Source organism: Typopeltis vanoorti, chromosome 11 (genome assembly GCF_054136105.1).
Source record: "Typopeltis vanoorti isolate ZY-2024b chromosome 11, IOZ_Tvanoo_1.0, whole genome shotgun sequence".
Taxonomy (NCBI): Eukaryota; Metazoa; Arthropoda; class Arachnida; order Uropygi; family Thelyphonidae; genus Typopeltis; species Typopeltis vanoorti.
Window position 1 is genome coordinate 74,003,691 of NC_143559.1, and position 22,729 is coordinate 74,026,419.

At 34.2% G+C, this 22,729-nt stretch overlaps 1 protein-coding gene across 1 annotated transcript in view; it reads right to left on the bottom strand.

Moving 5' to 3' along the window:
• Positions 1-1,730: 1,730 nt before the first annotated feature.
• LOC150101744 (vacuolar protein sorting-associated protein 37C-like) overlaps positions 1,731-22,729 on the bottom strand; it is a 70,924-nt gene continuing 49,925 nt past the window's right edge. The window contains exons 4-5 of the mRNA XM_090400889.1: positions 20,365-20,450; positions 1,731-2,217 (exon numbers count right to left, since the gene is read on the bottom strand). Of these exons, the coding sequence (XP_090257015.1) occupies positions 1,807-2,217; positions 20,365-20,450 (497 nt within the window). The 3' untranslated portion in view covers positions 1,731-1,806. The remainder of the gene's footprint in view (positions 2,218-20,364; positions 20,451-22,729) is intronic.

Here is a 22,729-nt window from a genome sequence, read left to right on the forward strand (position 1 = left end):
TTCCACATACACGATGCATCAATTGGAATAAGGGCTTCTATGCCCCATGCTTCGAATGCAATTTCACCTCTCACCACATAAAAGAATCAAATATGATTTTTTTTTTTTTCATAGCACCCTCAATAAGTGTGCCATTTGGAAATCTTTAATTAGATCCCTTTGGATGCCAGATTTCAACTTTTCTGCAAACAATACTGATAGCAGATGGCTTGTGCCACCTTCAACATTCTCCATGTGTTTCCATGATTCATACTGTAATGTTTCTCATATAGCTTTGCAGGTTAATATTTCAGTTCACAATTGCTAACCTCACATTTATATTTTGTGTTTACCCTGACAAAGCATTTCACTACCAAAGACATGTGGAAAAATGAATACATTTTTCCACATGTCTTTGGTAGTGAAACTAGTTGGTTAATTTATACATTGTACTACTATGACCAATACAATAACCCAGTTATTTTCTGTAAAGTTTTAACTATTTTAAGACTTGATTAAAATGGTTAAGATGTCAACTACTGAGGAGGGATGTCAGGATTAATAAAGAGAGAAAAAAATCAATAAAATTATCTTTTTTTTTTTATTTTTTAATCATTCAACTGCTTATTTGAAATGACAGGTAAATAAAGGTGATGCCTCATCCTAGACTTAGTCTTTTTTTCCCCTGAGATACCAACAACATATACACTGGCCCTAACTATAGCAAACAAGTGAAAATTATAATGTGTGAAACAAGAGAAGTAATTAATCACACTGGAAAGAAAAAAACAGTTATATAAAAAATGCCATTATTAAAAGTTTTAAATGAATACATTTTTCCACACATAATCCATGTGATAAAATTTACAATAAATGAAGATAGCAACATTCAATAAATTTTTATGTCTCAAATGTAAATCTAGTTATAAACAAAATTATCATCAAATGAAATCATCTCTGTAGCAGTTGCTCCTCCAGTATATGTTGCTTTCATTAGTTATTTATATTCCCACAGTACTTAATGATATTCATATTCAAGAATTTTATGCTAACTTTTTTTAAAAAATTATCACAGAACACGAGACACTAAACTGAGTTAATTGTTTCATAAGTACTTATTGTGCCTTCTGTTCTGTGAAAATTGTTCTTATGTTCTGAGAGTACTTTGATTCAGTGAAGTAGGGATTAATAAATTTTCATATTTAGTTGGTTTTTGTATGTGCATCAATACTATAAACAGTTTACATGAATAACGGCTAACATCTCAGCCTTTCTATATATTTCAAGTACTCGATGATAAGTGTGACAGTTATCTGAAAATGTTCAGATTTGTGATAACTGTATTAATGAAGGTATTTTTTTGTTGAAGCTCTTAAATTCATTTAAATTCTTTGATTTTTTCACAAAATTTCATACTGAAAAATTATATCATCGTTACGTGTTTCAGATAAAAGACTCAATTATTAAATGTATGTTTATACTTATATTTACATCTATATTTTAGGAATCAAGGTGTTTTTCATATTTGCTGCTTACAAAAAAAAGCCATGACAATTAAAAATAAGAAGATTCTGAAGGTGCCAAGTTGATTTTTATCCAACAATTTTGTTTTTGATATATTAACCTCATGATATGTCTGTATCACACAAGCTTTGAGGAAAAAAAATGTAATTATCAGAGTCACTGTACACATAATATGTTGTTTAGACCATTATAACACAAACTTTCTTAAAGTAATTATATAATGATAATATTATATATCAGATATGTTTTATTCCATTTTAATATCATCACAAACTTTTAAATTAATTAAATCAAAAATTTAAATTATCTGTACTGAGGAATTTGTAACACAGGTGTATTAACTGGGTATGGAGGATAAACAGGATAAGTTGGCTGAAGTGGTGGTGGATATGTAGGCTGAAATGGTGGCTGAGGTGCTGGTCTGCTAGGAGCTATAGGATTGGAAGTTACTGGCTGTAGAACAGACATTTGAGGGCAAGGCATATTTTGTGTACTAGGAACAGGAGGAGCTGGAGGCTTCTGATAAGAAGGCCTGATAGGCAGTGGTGGTCTTTCAGGTATAGGACGACGATTAGCTTGTGACATCTGCCTCAACAAATCTGCCATTTTCTCTGCCTTAATTCGCCTGGCATGGGCAAGCTGTCTCTTTTGAAGAAATTCATCCAAAAATGTTTCTACTGAAATTTTTCCATTAATAAGATTTTCTGCAAATAACTGAAAAATGAATATGACTTAATGCAAAACTTCACTGAAACAAATTAACATCTATATAATATTATATATAGTCAAATAAATATGTAGCCAAACATTTTAACAGATATTTTGATAATTTTCATTTCTAAATATTATTATATAATGTATAAAGGTCTGAAAATGACTATTCTTAGAAACTTGAGATATTTTTTATATCTGACACTATCAAGATGTAGCATTTCCAGCCCCAACCCCAACATGCAGTATATTCAAAACATATCTTTTTTCACAAGAGAGAAAACAAATGCAGTCTACAAATATTCAAATCCAGAAAATATGGGTTTGCATCCCATTTTGGTCCAAAGGTCAAACAAGTATAATTCACATCTGATACTATTTTTGCCTTACCTATTTGTTTAAGTTTTGTGCTTAACATATCATCCTTTGAACTTGCTTGCTTAATTTTAGCATACTGTACTATAAAATAGCACTTACATATTCTACACCATATAGGAATATGAAGTAGTATCTTTAGAAAGAAATTTTTAGATGTCATTAACATATAACTTTTTTTTGGAATATTATACTTTTGTTTGAGACTGAAAAATGAGAAAACTAATTTTTCAGTCTCATAACTAACATATTTTAGTAACATCTAGTGGTACTAGATGAGGTCTCGATTTCCTCCTTATCATACAATATGATAAGAAATACTGTGAATGAATCTGTGCACTAACTACAAGAAGAAATTATTCTAAGAATTTCTGATAATTCTGTTGTTAACAGAGATGATCCTTCAATTAGTGCACAGATTTCAATAAGTGATAAGTCCCTGATTTCCTGGAGGTCTCTAGCAATAATAATTTATTTTTTTTAAGTAACTTGCAGGCTAGAGTGGACCCTGCTGAATGCCATACTTTTAAGCAAACAAATGGTATTTCCAATTACTTAACAGCCACATTAGTATACAAGTGCATAAAGAATCTTACCAGTGTACCAGCTTTGATGTGTATACATGTCCCTAATTACATGGATGCGAAGTGTCCAATGAAATCAATATAATCTTTGGATATTATCGAAATAATACGGATACGAAGCACACACACACACACACACACACACACACACACATATATATATATATATATATATATATATATATATATATATATATATATATCTATGTGGCCATTTGGGTGGTTAAAAGAAACAAATTCTCTCTCTCTCTCTCTCTCTCATGTACACACACACACACACACACACACAAAAAAAAATAAAACATTTTGCATACTCATATGGGAGCTCTCCAAGTTATCACATGGAAATTCATCTCTCCCTTTGCTTAGTTATAGAGTTATAGCCATAAAAAAGCATAATAGTATCAGCATGTGATAAAAAATGGCAGGCAATTCTAACTCCAACAATATATCACCACCAAGAGTAAATTATACATCCCATCTTGTGTTTTCTAAATTTTAAAGCCTTACATTTTGCAACATTAAATGGCATCCCCAGTTCCCTGCCCATTCACTCAGTCTATTTGAGTCTTCTTGTAGAGGCCACAACATCTGCTCTACTTCTCATAGTTCATCCCACTTTGCATCATCTGCAAACAACTGTATATATCCCTATTCAAAACTTCTCCAATATCATTAACATGCAGATTAAATAGCAATGGCCTTAAAACATGGCCCTGAGACACACCACTAGTGACTTTCCTCTTCTGCAATATCACTTCCTTATACACAACTCGTTGATATTCATCAGAAAGCCAGCCTACCATCTCCAATCGAATGCACTAGTTTAATATCCAAACCTTTCCATTCTAGTTTGACTATCAATTTATCATGCAGAAATCTATCAAAAACCTTTAAGTCTAAATATACTACTGTGTATCCATCTTCCATGTCAATGCTACTCTCACCTTATTGTAATAAGTAAGTAGATTACTAAAACATGATCTCCCTTTAGCAATTCTGTGTTGTCTATGAAAGATAATACCATTGTTGTCAACCCAATCCTGGATGCTGATTTTTCATCTGGCTTTCCCAACACCAAACACACAGATTGGCATATAATTTTATGCATGAATTTTGTCACCTCCTTTATGAAGCAGTACAATTTTGCATTCCCTCAAAATATGCAGTGATATATCAAGTCTGCTTAATTTCCCATAAACCTCTTCCTCACTAACAGTTAGTCTCTCCTCCTCATCATCATCATCTACTGCTCTCAAACTCTCCATGATGTCACATTCACAAGGATAAAATATCGTTATGAACTGCTCATTAAATATCTTATCTATATCCTCCACAGCAGTTGTCCTTATACCATTTTCTCCAATCAATGTCATCCTACCATTTTTTTAAATTTAAATTTAAATTTTTTTTTTTTTTTTGCTGCTACATATTTTAAGGTTTTTTTTTTTTTTTTTGCTTTATTAGTTAAGTGCTGCTCACACTGAACTTTTGCTACCCTTACCTTCTGAGTCACCCTTCTTGCCTGTTCTTTGTACTCCTCACGGAACTGAGTATTACCACTAATATTATGTTGCCTCCATAATACCTTTCTTTCTTTGTACTGCAATATTTAATCTCTTCATTCATCCATTTCACACCTACCTTATTTAACCTTCTGACCCTTGGAATATATTTAGATATTGCTTCTACTAAACAGTTCTTTATAGCACCCAACTCCTTATTCCATGCTATAGCTACGAGCTGCCTCCTGAGTTTCTCATAATTACCAGCATTGAGTTCCACATATATCCTTTCCTCACAGAAATCGTCATGTGGCTGGCAATCACTCAAGTAATCACTTCATTGTTACTCACACTAATTGGGGGGGGGGGATTTGACACCTCATTTATAATGACATCCTCTGATAAGATGATCAAATGCAAGACCCACAATCCTTGCATGCCCTCTGTTACATACTGCCAGAGGTAGTTGTCCCTCAAAACTGAAGAAACTAATTTTCTTTATTTCCAATTACTATCTTGTCATTCCAATCTATATTGCCATAATTAAAATCACCCATAATGATCACTCTTTTCTCATACATTTCCTAGTCGCTACCCTCCACATTACCAGGTCTATAGCAACACTCAATGAAGTATTTCATTCTATTCATATCTAATGCCTCAATTACTCTATTCATTTAACCTCCTGGAAAACAAACCTCATGCATCTTCTTGTTTACCACCTGTGGTAATTGAATCACTATACAATGCCACTCACAGGTCTTTCATTACCTTTTTCACACTGACATCATTTGTTTTTGTCTTCTTCTTCACTCTTCCATACGTATCTACCATTCTCTTCATTTTGGTGTGTATCTGCCTCATCTTAACCCACTTAGCTTTCAAATCTTGCATCCTCCTTTTTTTTTTGCTATCATTCACTCTCACTATTTTATTGCCACTCACTCACACTCACACACACACTTGTTTGCCATCAATCCAGCTCTCCATCTTACCTTAATTTCACTCTGTTTTTTAACGTTATTATTGCCCATATTAATTTCACTCTGTTTTTCAACATCATAATTGCTCGCTTTATTGTCAATTGACATTTTTCCCCTCGCTATCACTTCCACATGCTCTCTGAACATTCGCACAATTTTCAACTGTTGTGTCAGTTATGATTCCATGTTCCCTAGTCATATTTAAACTCATATTTATGCAACACTCATGGTCCATCAGAATATCATTTCCTACATACCCACACTTGTTCTTTTCTCTTATTCAGCCTCTTTACATAAATATCCACATCTTCTCATGTATGCATGCATACATACTAAATTCATGGCACCATGCCATTTTTGAGAAATCCATGCTGTTTACTTTATTTGTCTTTTTTGCAGACCTACATAATGATTGCCTTTCACAGCCATCTTGTATCAGTGTGCTAACAAAAACAACGAATTTAAGATAATATTGCCTAAGAAATTTATCCAAAAACTGCATTCCACACTCAAATATCTCACAATAATACTTAATCTACTTATTTAAGTTAAGGGATATTACATCCCATATTGTTTCTTAGCCGAATATAGAAACTATATAAAATTCGGCGATTCCAAGCGTAAGCAAAGCACACATTAATATATATAAAATTTACTTATCTTGCTGCAGCCCACATGATGACTGATGTTTAACTCACACCATCTAGCCACTCTATAGATAGCAAAAAATATTCATTGCCCAGTCCTGAAGTTACTTCAGACACAAACTTTGTTTGCTTACACTTGGATAAAGGATTAAACCAAGAATTTTCATTGTTCATTAGTAACCTAAAGTTCTTTCTTTCTTCACCTAACTTCAGCAATATCCCTTCTAGTTTTTCTTTATCTTCTTCAATAACAACTATGTCATCTGCAAATCATAAATTATTTATTTTTGTAAACTGAATTGAACTGAAATTCCCCTTATATTATCCTTTACGACATTCACTGTTCTTTCCAGCAAGATAAAGCTGCTCAGGATATTGAGTCTCCTTGGCTTATGCCTCTTGTTGTCCAGAACCATCTTCCTATTTCTCCACAAGTTCTCATAGAGGCATCTGCATCTTGTTGACGTTCTGTAATAGACATATCAGGTTCCTGTACACTCCATAAGTTTCGAGTACAGCCCATGCTACTTTCTGATCTATATTGTTGAATGCTTTCAGAAAATCATCAAAACAGGTATAAACATTTTTATTTTCATGCAGAGCATTCTCTACAATTAATCTCAACATTAACATTCAGTGCACAGTACTTCCCTTTCTTTTAAATCCTGTTTGCTCATCTTCCAGATTTTCTTCCATTAGTTTTTTTATTCTTTTTGTCAATATCATCAAAAATTTATGATGATATTAACAGAAAGTTAATATTCCAAATGACTCATTAGAGTAACTGTTCTGTAGTTTCTGCAGTCCACTTTGCTTTTTTTTATTTTTTATGAATGGTATTAAAATTGATCTGGTCCATTCTTGTTTCCCTTGTTCCCATGAAATGTTACACAAATGATGTGGTTTATCTATGATCACCTCACCACATGTTTCAGCAAACTTCTTGGTGATTTCATCATTCCTGAGGCTTTTATGGTTCTTCATATGTTTTACTGCTTTTACAACCTCATCCCTCAATAAATTTGTTTCTTCTTCAATGCTTGTTGGTGATATTTCCCTCTATTCGTCAGTTAATCTCTTTTGCACCATTTTGTCCATCTATCTCTCTTCTATTTATTCTGTGTTCATCAAGATTTCACCCTTTTCATCTTTTATGGTTCAAGTGCTTTGGGCAGTGAACCATAAAAATTCTTGCTGATGTTTCTGATCACTTGAAAACTTCTCTTTTCTGTATTCACCACACTGTTCTCTTATCCATTTTGATTTGTCTTTTCTAATTGCCTTCTTCACTTCACTGTATTTTACTGTATACTGTTCTTCCATAATAAATAGAGAAATAATAAATGCAAAATGTCATATTCAGTCATATTCCCTGGTGATCAAGGAAAGGGAGGAGTAACGATAGGAATTCAAGATAAACCTCTTGATTGACAGGCCATTCCAAGAAAAGTTAAGTGGGTCAATTTCAAAATTGACAAATGAACAATGAAACTTATTTGTGCCTATGGTCCAACAGAAGGTTCTGTTAAGGAAGAAGCGGAGGAATTTTGTGAGTCATTCGAGAAAGCAAATAAAAAAGCTGGTCCTAATTGAAGATCTAAACAACACGATAGGAAATAAATTCCAAGCATATAAAAACATTTTGGGAAAATGACAAAAGTAATAATAATGGTAAGTGTTTGATGAATTTTTGTTTAAGACACAGACTAGCAATCATTAACAATACCATGTTTCAACATAACATCTTTAGATGTTATGTTGAAACATGGTAAATTTGTGCACAAATTTATATGGAGAGAGAGAGAGGACACAAGAAAAAAGGAGTCTCATTGATAATGATATCTTCATACTGGTACATGATATAAAAGTATACAAGTGACTTGAAATTGGAAAGAGATCACCACTTAGTTTGAAGCATGACAAAAATGAATATCATACCACAAAGAAAAATATGTTTAAAAGTTTTTAAAAAAATTAAAGTTGGACAGCTTTTATAGGGGAACTATAGACACATTTATAAAAATATTATTTAAGAAAATAATGAAAGAGTTTGAAAAAAAAACTTTGCAGATCCATTAACAAACTCTGAAAACAGCAACCGATTCATACAGTGGTGAAGTCTATAAATTAAAGATACCAAGAAATTATATACTTAGTTTACTCCTTTATCAAGTGTAAGCAAACAAAGTTTGCACCTGAAGTATTTTCAGGACTGGGGCAACTTGTGGTAAAGGTGTTATGACTTCACACCACTTGCCTTAGTATCCCATAATGCTATGCATTATGGGATAAAGGATAGTGACCCTTCCCATAATACTATGCATTATGGGAAGGGTCACTACCAACTGGTTTTGACCTTTATTGAGGTCTCATCAGTGGGAGCCAGACACAGAGGTGATGTAAAATCTCTGGGGGGAAAATTTAACTTTGCTAAATTTTCGCAATCCATTTTCCAGTTTTTTTAATAATTAGAAATTTTGAAAATATAATGTACTAAATAGAATCTTGTTATTATGCTGTAAAAATGCATGTTCACCTGTATGTAAAGCTGTAAGTAGGGATTATTATTATTATTTTATTATTATTTGTCACCTTCAGGGAGTCCAAAGACTCATCGAGGGAGGACATCTACTCTACAACTCTGCTTCCACCACTCACAATCCACCAATTGACCGCAACTACACCAACGCCATCTACCGCCACCACTATTTTTTCCACAGACAATCACAAACCTCCATGCCCATGGTGGGATTCGAACCCGCAGCCTCTTGACTGGAGAGTGGACACGCTAACCACTCAGCCAGCCAGGCTGGCAGATTATGCCAGATTAGCGATAATGAAATATCAACCAAAGGTCACAAAGTCAAGCGATGTTGACGGAATGGGCAGCAATGACTCATTACACTAAAGGCTAATCCCAAAAAGACATAATAGAGAACAAAGAGCGAAATATTGTATAAAAAGAGATTGTGGCTCTTAGCTTTTTCCTTCTTGTCACTGATGGCTTTTTATCTTTCTTGTCGCAGAGGCTCTTTTCCAGTCATGGGCTTTCTTCTCGTCGAGCGCTGTTGGATCTTCCTCTCTAGATTGCAGCAGGCCATTTCTCTTGTCGATAGCTCTCATGTCTTAGTCTTCAGATAGTCGGTAACCCGTGTCGTCCAGTCCATAAGTTTCCGATGTAGTGAGAGTAGATACGTGCAAGCCTTGCGGTAACTACTGCAGATACCCTATTGAAATTTCTGATGGAGGAAAGTTCTACAAGAGATCACCTGCGATGTCCAAGCAGCAAGAGAGTTAACCAGAAAGAAGATGCTAATCCTATCCTGTAGAAGTAGGCTGTAATTTGTTTGGGCTCTTTGTTCATGGTAAAAATGTAAGTACGCACAGCTTTTATAATTATTAAGAAAGTATATCTCGGAATTGTGAATGTGCTTACAAGAAATTGTTTGTAAACAGGCGGTAACTAAGTCACTAGTTTTGTGGGAAAATTATTTCTTAACTTGACTGTTCAGATAAAGAATGTGTACTCTAGTTATAACACAGGGAACAGTGCTATTAAGAAACTGTAAGTAGCTAGCCAATTATTAAGTCACAGTCTTTAAGGGAAGGATTTTGTTAACTTGTTTATGCAGTGAGCGAGTATGCGCATGGTTTATGTTTAACGAGTTAAGGGTTTATTTTTTTGTTTCTCTCGTTCTCTGGAGATGACCCCTGAGTTTTTTTTCTTTTTTTTCCAATATTTCCCCTCTCTGGGATTTTCTGACTTCCTATTCTTTATTTTACTTAACTGACTTTTGTTCAATACAGTGTTTAACTTATGTCCCTTTCTCTCATCATCAGATTTTGATTGACACACACATTGTGTGAATCAAAATTGTGTACATTGTGAGTTTTTGTCATATAAATTGCATTCCCTGCTTGGAAAAAGGTTGAGTGAAAAAATTTCACAATATCTCATGTGTATTGTACCTCTTATCTAGTTTAAAATAAATGTTTTGTAACTACCTGGCCTGTTCTTTAGCTAATGCACTATCTCCAAAAAAAAAAAAAATAAATAAAATAAAATAAAATAGCAAACCTGTGGGCACATTAAAGTACGAATAGTCACAACTTGCAAGTAGAAAATTTGGGAATAGTTAGTGATTAATTCCTGTTTTTCCTCACCCTAACTTTCAAAACCATATTTATTCAATTAGATTGCAACAGTCAAAAATAAAATAAATTTTCTAATTGATTTGTACGAGAGTGGGGAACTGCATACATTAAATAAACTTATAACACAAAGCTTGTTTAATATCAAGGGGGGGGGGAAGCAGAAATTGGTCACAATAGGATTAACTTTGAGAAGTTTATGCTAAAGCAGATGATAGTCTTAACTTAGTGAAGTTGAACTTAGTGAAGTTGAAGTTGAAAGTAAATAAGTTAAGACAAGATGAATAAAATAATAATTAAATTAAATTTTACAATGCCGCAGCCGGCATTTAATTAACGTGATTTTACAATGGCGCAGTTGGCAGGATAATCCATATAATTAATAAAGTATAGTGGATAGAGATAGTTAGCCAAAAAAACAGGTAATTTGCAATTTTTAAAAGAAATGAGTACTGACACAGACACTGATTGTGACCTTACTAACACTGACATAATGATGGATAACAAGTTCTTTAGGACTGTAAATCCTTACCTTGTTATTCCACCGTTCTCTGGAGATGATAACGATGACATTAATTCTTATTTATTTTTGTAGACGAGTTAAGAAGGATTAGGGAGATGGTCGGAAAAGCAAAGATTTTTAAAATTCTTCTCCCATACTTAGGGACACTTTAGAATATTCAAAGTTTAAGGATAAAGGTAATCATCATATAACGCGGTATTTATACAATGCAGTTTCGATATAACACGCTCTACAAATTGTAGTAACCCTTGTTCAACTCGGTTCCGATATAACACAGTCTACAAATTGTAGTAACCCTTTATCTTTTCATATATTTTTCACCATGCGACTTAAAAATCAAATTTTATCTTCGTTAAATTTGCATCTGCCGATATCGCACATGTAGTTATAAGAAGTGCATTTATATTTGGGAAATATCCTGAAAATTGTCTTCATTTTCTGCCAGGAAAGCGCATTAAAAATCATAAGCGTGTTAATCTCGAGCTGAGCATTTTATTTTCTGGTGAGTTACATACAATATGTAATGCTTTTTTATGTAAAAAAGTTATTTTTATAGTAATGGCCACTTAGAGGGCTTTCGCGATATGTTTGAAAACGAAATTAGTGCATTAATTGATGGGGGAAATAGATTTAAATTAGGAGGAACTGGTACAATTAATAGATGACCTTGAACCAAATGACGGAGAAAGTTCTGCCAAAGATTCTAAAATGCCGCGATGAATCCGTTAAAGAAATTTACAGAAAGATTGGACTTGTCAAGAAAGTTAGGAAGTTATTTTACGGATAATGATCCCTCAATGGCACACTACGGAAAATTCACGAGGCAGTTGGATATTATGTAGCTCCATATTATGAACTTAAAAAAAAAAAAAAATTGCAGCATAGCGGTAAGCATGATCTCATTACTGACTTCTTGATAACTAAATCAGCCGAAATATGCAACGAGAATTATACAAGTGATGTCCAAGAGATTTCAAGTGATCACGATGTCTGGCCACTCGTAAATAAAGAACATCTACGAAGTGTTATTTTTGAAGACAGTGATGACGATCATCATCATCAAATTCCTGCCATGTACCCTCAAGGGGTGTACAGGATATGACAGTACTACATGAAAAAATTACATCATTACTAATTTCCTATCTTCAATTTTCCTCCAAATCAGTCTGTTACTTGTCAAGACTCCAACATTATCAGATCTTATATTTCTATCGTCTAAGGCACTTTGTACCGTATCAATCCACCTATATCTTGGTCTTCCTCTGGGTCGTTTTCCTGCCAACCTGGCAGAGAACACTTGTTTTGCTAATCTTTCCTCTCCCATTCTATTTAAGTGACCATACCATCTGAGATTAGCTCTGCTAACGCATTCCTGGATGCTGACAATGTCAAGTTCTTTCCTAATATCCTCATTTTTAATATGATATTGCCATTGATGCCATCTGTTCACGCCTCTAATCTTTCTCAGGACTCTCATATCTGCGGTTTCTAGTCTTTGGTCAAGTGTTTTACTTCTGACCCAGCTCTCAGATCCATAAGTTAAAATTGGTTTGAACACAGTCTTGTATACAGCTAATTTAGTGTTCCGACTAATTTCTTTCTTATTCCATATGAATTTATTCAGTTGACTTCCCACGATACTAGCTTTGCTGATTCTGTTGTCTATTTCTATATTTAGTTTACCATCTTCAGTAAAAATTGTGCCTAAGTAGCTGAAATGTTTTACTTGTTCCACAGGTTCTCCATTCACAACACAGTTGACATTTTCAATGATTCTGCCTATTTTCATTGTCTTTGTCTTTTTATTGCTGACCTTCATACCATATCTATTACAACAGCTATTCAATTTAGTCAGAGAATCTTGCAGACTTGTAGCGGATTTATTTAGAAGTATAACATCATCTGCATAAAGCAAAGAGCTGACATTAACATCTCCAATTTTGATATCAGGTTTAATACCACATTCCTTCATAATGTGATCCATATAGATAATGAATAACAGAGGGGATAATGTACATCCTTGTCTCACACCAGATTTAACATTAAACCATCTTCCTGTACTTCCTTCAATTCTAACTGCTGACTCACAACTCAAATAAAGACTAAGTATTGCTTGATATAATGCCCCATTGACACCATATAACTGCAGCGTATTGAATAGCTTCTCTCTTGGCACCTTGTCATATGCCTTTTCCAAATCGACAAAACTTAAATACAGATCTTTGTTATATTCCCATGCTTTCTCGACTATTTGTCGTAAAGTGAAGATCTGATCCTGACAGCCTCTATTTGGCCTGAATCCAGCTTGTTCTTCACCAAGCTTTTCTTCCACAATTCTTCTCAACCGTTTCTCAAGTATACTTGCATAGATCTTGCCAGGAACACTCAGTAAGGAAATACCTCTGTAATTCTCACATTCAGTTTTATTTCCCTTTTTATATATGGGTACTATGAGAGCTCTACTCCAATCATCGGGAATTCGTCCCTCTGGCCAGGCTTTCTGAACTATGCAGTGCAGCCACTGTAAGACTCTTATACCACCATACTTCAGCATTTCTGGTCGAATATCATCTACTCCTGCTGCCTCTCCACATTTCAAGCCTTTGATGGCTTTTTCTACTTCAAGTATGGATATGTATTCCTGACTGCATGCCTGGTCAGTGTTTTTTATCACTGTGCTGTCATCACTGCTTGTTTCATTTAGCAGTTTTTCAAAGTAATTACTCCATACTTCAAGGATATCTTTTTCTCCTGTTTTCATTTCACCTTTATCATCTCTAATTCCTTTTACAGCACTCTTTCCTCCATTCCTAAGCTTCTTCAACAACCTCCAGAATATTTTGCCACCTTCTTGATATTTATTTTCTATATTCTTGCCAAAGTCCTCCCATGACTTTTGTTTAGCTAGTTTTACACACTGTTTAGCTTTCTTACTTTTGTCTCTGTATTCTGTAAGAGTAAAAGCTGACTTATTTGACAGGAACTTTTGATATGCTTTCTTCTTTTCCTTCACTGCCTCTTTAACTTCCTGTGTCCACCAGGGAGTTCTGATTTTTTTATCTTTGCACACAACCTCACCACATGCCTCTCTGGCAGAATCAATCAATGTTTCCTTCAGAGTTTGCCACTGAATCTCCAAGGTTTGATTCCTGTTCTCAAACTCTTTTATTTTATTTTCAATAATATTTCTGTATTTTAGTCTACAGTTTAAATCTGAGAGCTGCTCAACTTTTATTCGCTTTAAAACTTTCTTACATGTTATTCTTTTCAATATGAAATTCAATTTTATCCTGCTCAAGACTAAATAATGATCACTTCCAATTTCAAATCCTCTGTACACTCTGGTGTCCTGCACCAGGGAGAAAACATCACTATCAACAATAACATAGTCAATGAGACTTTTCTTATTCCTAGCCTCTTCTCTCCATGTGAATTTGTGCACATTTTTATGTTGGAACATGGTGTTAGTAATAACCAGTCCATGTCCTGAGCAGAAATCCAACAGATATTTGCCATTATTATTAGCTTTGCTCTTTTCTCCAAATTTTCCCAAAATATTTTTGTATGTCTCACAATCATTTCCTACTCTACTATTTAGATCCCCAACAAGGACCAACTTTTCCTTTTTCATTGTGTCAGTTGCTTTTTCTAAAGCCTCAAAAAATTCTCCCACTTCTACCTTAGTAGAACCTTCTGTGGGACCATAGGCACAAATAAGTCTCATTGTCCAGTTCCCCATTCTCATATTTGCCCACATTACTCTACTTGAGACTGACTGCCATTCAAGAAGATTAGCCTCGTATTTTGTGTTGAATACTATGGCTACTCCTTCTTTTCCTTGATTGTTATTGCCTGAATATAACATTTTGTATTTATTGCTCAGAAAGATCTCACCAGTTTTGGTCTTTTTTGTTTCAGTCACCCCTATTATGTTGATCTGGTACTTATCTAATTCCTCAGCTAGCTCCATTTCTTTGCCATTCAGGCTTCTTACGTTGATAGTGCCGATCTTTAACTCTGGTGATGTTGAGTTGGGGTTTGTTTTCAGATTTGTTCCAGTAGCTGACTTTTCGCTGTTCGCCCTGGTTCCCTGGCGAAAACAACGGGGGCCTTGTTTAACCGGGCGACGCCCCAGCCGGCATGAAATTTTGTCATGTTGTACCATCATTTTTTATTTTGGTTTAACCAATAAGAATACAATTTGGTCGGCTAAATCCCAAATTGCCAGCCCATCCTCGTTCGTTCAGTATCAAAGTAGATACCCAACAGGGTGCACCACAAGAAGGTAAGGAGTGGACATTAGGTCAGAAGCCCTGGTCGGTTCTCCGCATTCCTTTAAAGGCTATGTGGAGGTCTCCTCTCAGTTATACAGCTTTGACCCTTAAGCACCCCAGTGATGACGATTAAATACTTTATTTTAATTTGCCTAAAACATTTATGCATTATGTGTAATGAAGTTTACGTACAATTTGTATTTTTATAAGCTTATACTACGTATTTGTTTCATAGGTTATATGTTTACTTAAATTACACGAATTACCAGAATTAAATAAAGTTTTTTGTTGGATATGTCATTGTTGTTTATATACTTAAAAAAAAAAGATTTCGGAACATAACCCTACCTTTTTCTGTGATCTAAGTCTCGCATAACGTGATTTTTATAACGCGGCATTGGAACCTAACATCCACATTATACGAGAGTTACCTGTACTTTGATATCCCAATATTCCAAGATGAGGAACGTAAGCCCTAATCTTTGGAAACTACAAAATTGCATGCAAGGAAACAAAGGAAGTGTAACAGACTTTTACATATTCCACCCTTTCCTTGAAAAAAATAAACTTAAGGGTTTATTTTTTTGTTTCCCTCGTTCTCTGGAGATGACCCCGAGTTTTTTCTTTCTTTTTTTTTCCCAATATTTCCTCTCTCTCTGGGATTTTCTGACTTCCTATTCTTTATTTTACTTAACCGACTTTTGCTCACTACAGCGTTTGACTTGTGTCCCTTTCTCTCATCATCAGATTTTGATTGACACACACACAACAAGAAGACGCATACTTAGCGACATCACTTTTCGTTCCTTTCCAGGTGTACTTTCCACTAATTTGATGCCACGTTCAATCAAACACCCTTATGTCTGCCTGAATCATGGAACTTATAAATAATCCATGGTATCATGAGTTTCAGAACCAGAACCTTTTCTTCCCATTTTCCTAAGACTTTCTACTTAGACAAGAGAAGTCCGTCTTCATCTAGGTGAAGTGTTTTGAGGAATAAGCAGTTCTCAGGAATTTGATCACCTCTCTTAATTGTGTCGTACACACTCCTCCACTCAGGATCCCTTTTCAGGATACAATACACACACAAAAAAAAAAAAAATTACTGAGAAGTTATCTCACTCAGTAATTTTTTTTGTGTATACACTTTCTTTGTTTCCTTGCATGCAATTTGTAGTTTCCAAAGATTAGGGCTGCCCCCCCCCCTATTAAACAAGCTTTGTGTTATAAGTTTGTTTAGTGTATGCAGTTCCCCACTCTCATACAAATCAATTAGAAAATTTATTTTATTTTCGACTGCACAATCTAATTGAATAAATATGGTTCGAAAGTTAATTACTAACTATTCCCAAATTTTCTACTTGCAAGTTGTGACTATTTGTACTTTAATGTGCCCACAGGTTTACTATTTTTTTTTTTTGGAGATAGTGCATTAGCTAAAGAACAGGCCAGGTAGTTATAAAACATTTATTTTAAACTAGACAAGAGGTACAATACACATGAGATATTGTATAATTATTTCACTCAACCTTTTTCCAAGCAGGGAATGCAATTTATATGAGAAAACTCACAATGCACACAATTACTGGGTTAACTTGTTAGATAGTTTCCATACTCGCTCACTGCATAAACAAGTTAACAAAATCCTTCCCTTAAAGAGTGTGACTTAATTGGCTAGCTACTTACAATTTCTTAATAGCACTGTTCCCTATATTATAACTACGTACACATTCATTATCTGAACAATCAAGTTAAGAAATAATCTTCCCACAAAACTAGTGACATTTGTTACCGCCAGTTTACAAACAATTTCTTGTAAGCACATTCACAATTCCAAGATACACTTTCTTAACAATTACAAAAACTGTGCCTACTTACTTACATTTTTGCCATGAACAAAGAGTCCAAACAAATTACAGCTTACTTCACCAGGATCCTAGCATCTTTTTTCTGGTTAACTATCTCGCTGGCTTGGACATGTTTTCTGAACTTTAACTCCCTATCCACCATTACCTCTAGGTTGTTAGCCTCATCAATCTCCTGCAATTCAGGACCATCAGTGTGATACATGGTAAATAACCTTTTCAACCTAAAGTACGTGAACTTTACATTTTCAACATTAAATTAATAATTGTTATACTTTGCCCATAATGCCAATTTATTTAAATCATCCTGCAGGATATCTACATCACCTTTATCAGTTATTGCCTTCCTCAGTTCTACATCATCAGCAAACAATTGAATACTCCTCCCATATCTTTCCTTATGTTATTAATATATAAATTTTAAAAAAACAGGAAACAAGAAGTAATGGAAAACCAAAGTCCTGGTCAGAAAGTTAAGAGATTCTGTAGGAACACAGTTCCTACAAAATAAAACTGAATGTGAGAATTACATAGGAATTTGGTTACTAAGTGGTCCAGGTACAATTCATGCAAGCATACTTGATAAGAGGCTATGAAAAACTGTGGAAGAGAAACTTGAAGAATAAGCTGGGTTCATGTCAAATGGGGATTGTAAAGATTAGACTTTCACTTTACAACAAGCAGTTAAGAAATTATGGGAATATAACATGGATCTGGCTACAGCATACAACAAGGTTCCAGAAAAAAGTTTTACAAAATTCTGGGAGAATTAGTTGGGATAAAAAAATCATACAGAGCCATGTCTGATGCCACTGATGGTCCTGCAATTCAGGACCATCAGTGTGATACATGGTAAATAACCTTTTCGACCTAAAGTACGTGAACTTTACATTTTCAACATTAAATTAATAATTGTTATACTTTGCCCATAATGCCAATTTATTTAAATCATCCTGCAGGATATCTACATCACCTTTATCAGTTATTGCCTTCCTCAGTTCTACATCATCAGCAAACAATTGAATACTCCTCCCATATCTTTCCTTATGTTATTAATATATAAATTTTAAAAAAACAGGAAACAAGAAGTAATGGAAAACCAAAGTCCTGGTCAGAAAGTTAAGAGATTCTGTAGGAACACAGTTCCTACAAAATAAAACTGAATGTGAGAATTACATAGGAATTTGGTTACTAAGTGGTCCAGGTACAATTCATGCAAGCATACTTGATAAGAGGCTATGAAAAACTGTGGAAGAGAAACTTGAAGAATAAGCTGGGTTCATGTCAAATGGGGATTGTAAAGATTAGACTTTCACTTTACAACAAGCAGTTAAGAAATTATGGGAATATAACATGGATCTGGCTACAGCATACAACAAGGTTCCAGAAAAAAGTTTTACAAAATTCTGGGAGAATTAGTTGGGATAAAAAAATCATACAGAGCCATGTCTGATGCCACTGATGGTCCTGCAATTCAGGACCATCAGTGTGATACATGGTAAATAACCTTTTCGACCTAAAGTACGTGAACTTTACATTTTCAACATTAAATTAATAATTGTTATACTTTGCCCATAATGCCAATTTATTTAAATCATCCTGCAGGATATCTACATCACCTTTATCAGTTATTGCCTTCCTCAGTTCTACATCATCAGCAAACAATTGAATACTCCTCCCATATCTTTCCTTATGTTATTAATATATAAATTTTAAAAAAACAGGAAACAAGAAGTAATGGAAAACCAAAGTCCTGGTCAGAAAGTTAAGAGATTCTGTAGGAACACAGTTCCTACAAAATAAAACTGAATGTGAGAATTACATAGGAATTTGGTTACTAAGTGGTCCAGGTACAATTCATGCAAGCATACTTGATAAGAGGCTATGAAAAACTGTGGAAGAGAAACTTGAAGAATAAGCTGGGTTCATGTCAAATGGGGATTGTAAAGATTAGACTTTCACTTTACAACAAGCAGTTAAGAAATTATGGGAATATAACATGGATCTGGCTACAGCATACAACAAGGTTCCAGAAAAAAGTTTTACAAAATTCTGGGAGAATTAGTTGGGATAAAAACATCATACAGAGCCATGTGAGTTCTAAGTCGGCAGTTAGAAGTGAAGTAAGTACAGGAAGATGGTTTGAAAATTATGTGTGAGACAGAGGTGCACACTTATCTGCACTCTTATTAATCATCTATATCAATCACATTATGAAAGAAAAGAACGTTAAACCTGACTATTAGAATCAGAGATATTAAACGTAGCTCTCTCTGATTTGCTCATAAGCAAATCCAGTATATAGGTACAAGCTAGCAGGATTCTTTATCTGAAATGAATAGCAGCTGTAACAAATTTAGCATAAAAATCGGTAATAAAAAGATCTTTATTTTCAATGGAAAATGTATAGAACAAATAAAAGTTTGAGTTATTTATGCACAATTTTTAGTGAAGATGGTAAATTAAATATGGAAATAGACAACAGAATTATCAAAGCTGGTATGGAGGGGAGTCAATTGAATAAATGATGTGGAATAAAAGACAAATTAGCCAAAACACTCAACTAGCAATATACAAAAAAGTGTTCAAAACCAAATTTAACTTATGGATCTGAAAGTTGGATTAAAAATAACATAGTTGATCAAAGACCAGAGACCATAGATATGAGAGTTCTAACAAAAATTAGGAGAGTGAACAGATGACATCAATGGCAGAATCAAATTAAAAATGAACATCTAGGAGGAAACAGGATATTGTTAGCACTCAAGAATGTGTGAGCAGAGCTAACCTAAGGTGATATGTATGGTCATAAACAGAATGGGAGAGGAACAGTTAGCAAAACAAATGTTTGATTCCAAGATGATAGGAAAAAAAGATGAAGACCAAGATTTAGGTAAACTGATAGTCAGAAGTGCCCTAGAAGACAGAAATATAAGATATGACAGTACTGGAATGTTGACCAGTGACACTAATTTGGAAGAAAATTGTTAATAGGAAATTAGTAATACTATTAACTTAATTATGTAGTACCATTACAGTATTCTGTACATCCATTGAGCTTGTACAGGGCAAGTTTACTGAAAAAGTAATGGAATTAATATATTTTACTCATACTGCAATACTTATTTAAGCCAACAACATATCTAGGGAATTTTACTAGCAATATACTTCTACTTAATATTTAGTAAAAATTTGATTACTGATTTGAATCTTTAATGAAAATGCAAATTCCTTCTTACTTCAGTCTCCTCCTCTGCTTCAGCAGAAGCAGTCTGAAGTAAAGCTAATAGTGTATCCAGAGAATCAGTCTGGGTCTGAAATGAACCTGCAAATGGTATTTTTTAAATATAATGCAAATATTTATTAGCATGACTGTCACAGGTCTCTAAAATACAATATAAATACTTAGGTTTTATTTTATAAGAAATAACAAAGTATCAAAAAATCAGGAAACAAAGTTAATTAATTAATAAAACTGAAATCATTTTTTAGCTGCTGGCTATATTTTAACAAATTCTGCATTCAATCAATTTATTCAGACTTGAAACTTCTTTTGTATCAGCTTTAATTTAAACTGGATACAGAAAGGCCATTTAGTGTTAGATGTTAAAGCTGATATAACTGAATTTTCAATTCCATCACCCTCCCCTTTTTTTTTCTTCTAATTTCTAAAATTTCAATGTAATTTTACTCAAGACAGAATAAATTTAAAAAATATTGGGAATCATTCTAGTTCAAATCATTGCACAAAGTAAAGTTGGACAGGAAAAGTTTAATAGTGTAGCACGTTTGACAATAAAAGTGCAGAAGGAAATAAATTTATTAAGTTTCAAATGATCATAGTTAGTATGGTTATTTTTAGGACCATATATATATATATATATATATGGTGAAGGGAGGTGTGGCCATTGGATAAAAGGGTTTTGTTGGAAGTTTTTCTTCCACTTGGTTAGACTATAAATTATATATTTAGTTTAATCCTTTATCCAAGTGTAAGCAAACAAAGTTTGCACCTGAAGTATCTTCAGGACTGGGGTAACTCGTGGTAAAGGTGGATAAAGCTCCACATCACTTGTCTTAGTATCCCACAATGCAACCTTTACCACGAGTTGCCCCAGTCCTGAAGATACTTCAGGTGCAAACTTTGTTTGCTTACACTTGGATAAAGAATTAAACTAAATATATAATTTATAGTCTAACCAAGTGGAAAAAACTTCCAACATCCTTCTCTAATCCAGAGTAATTTAATAATAAGGTGTGACACCTTTTGGCAACTTGTATAGGTAGATATGACTTCTGCATTGCTTCAACCTTGGTATCACCTCTGGATCTGGCTCCCACTGAAGAGACTTCAATAAAGGTCGAAACTGGTCTGGGTAGTGACTCTTCCCATAATGCATAGCATTATACATATCCGCAAAGAGATGTGCTTTGCATTATGGGATACTAAGGCAAGTGATGTGGAGCTTTATCCACCTTTACCACGAGTTGCCCCAGTCCTGAAGATACTTCAGGTGCAAACTTTGTTTGCTTACAATTGGATAAAGGATTAAACTAAATATATAATTTATCATAAAAGGGTTTTTGTATGTGGTTATGTTCAGTAGTGAGTGCAGTGTTATCAGAACAAATCAATTTTGCCCTGTGAATCTGGGTTTTTATAATGCCATACTGTTGGGAAGGAAGGAGAGAGAGGCGAAGTTGACTTTTGGATGTATTTACCTGTGTGTGAGGATGGGTTTTCTATATATCTCAAAGGCCAAGGATGCTCATGGTCATACTGTAACAAGGTATCTGGTAACTGGTAATGGCAAACTGTTGTTATTTTCTATTTCCATAGTGCACTGGATCCATGGCTGTTCAAATCAGAAAGAAAAGTGTTCAGATGATGTGGCCAAATACATGGTCTACATAGTATAGCTAAATATAAGATTTGTGGGACATATACTTTAAGGCATTTTTTTTTGTTTTAAATGTCTCCAGAAATAAGTTCTTTCACAACCAATGTTATAAACACCAATTTCCTTGGACAGCAGCTCAAGAAGAGCTATTTTTCAGTGGATAAATTTTTAAGTTCAATATCGTCAAAGCATAGTATAGGCTTCCTGCTAGCAAGACCTCTTCTTACTGAAAATAGTCAGGATCTCAGTGTAAAATTATGTTTCTCTTCTTGGATTGACTTATGTGTTTAGCCTTTCCTGCCACATCACAACTACTCACTTGTACAGATCTCTTTCTCTCTCTCAAGATTTTCTGTTCTTACACATTTGAATGCATCACCGGAAAACTTCAATAAAAATTCTCGCTGCTATGTAGAAAAGAGTAGTTAATTGATGACTCCCCTCTCTTACAGGATCACTTCAACCACTATGTTACAGTCACAGGGATATTCTAATGAACCAGCTTCATTACTTCTCTAATTTCATACAAACCCTTTAAAACACAAACAGCTGCTGGTCAATATTCATTCATAATTCAACTTCAACCTATTGAATATTTCCTCTTCTTTTATTCCATCATACAGAGTGGCCTCCTTCACATTTATTTATTTTGTAAGAGCACCCCCCCTTTCATCACCCCATCCCTTAGGATGGGTTGAGCTCT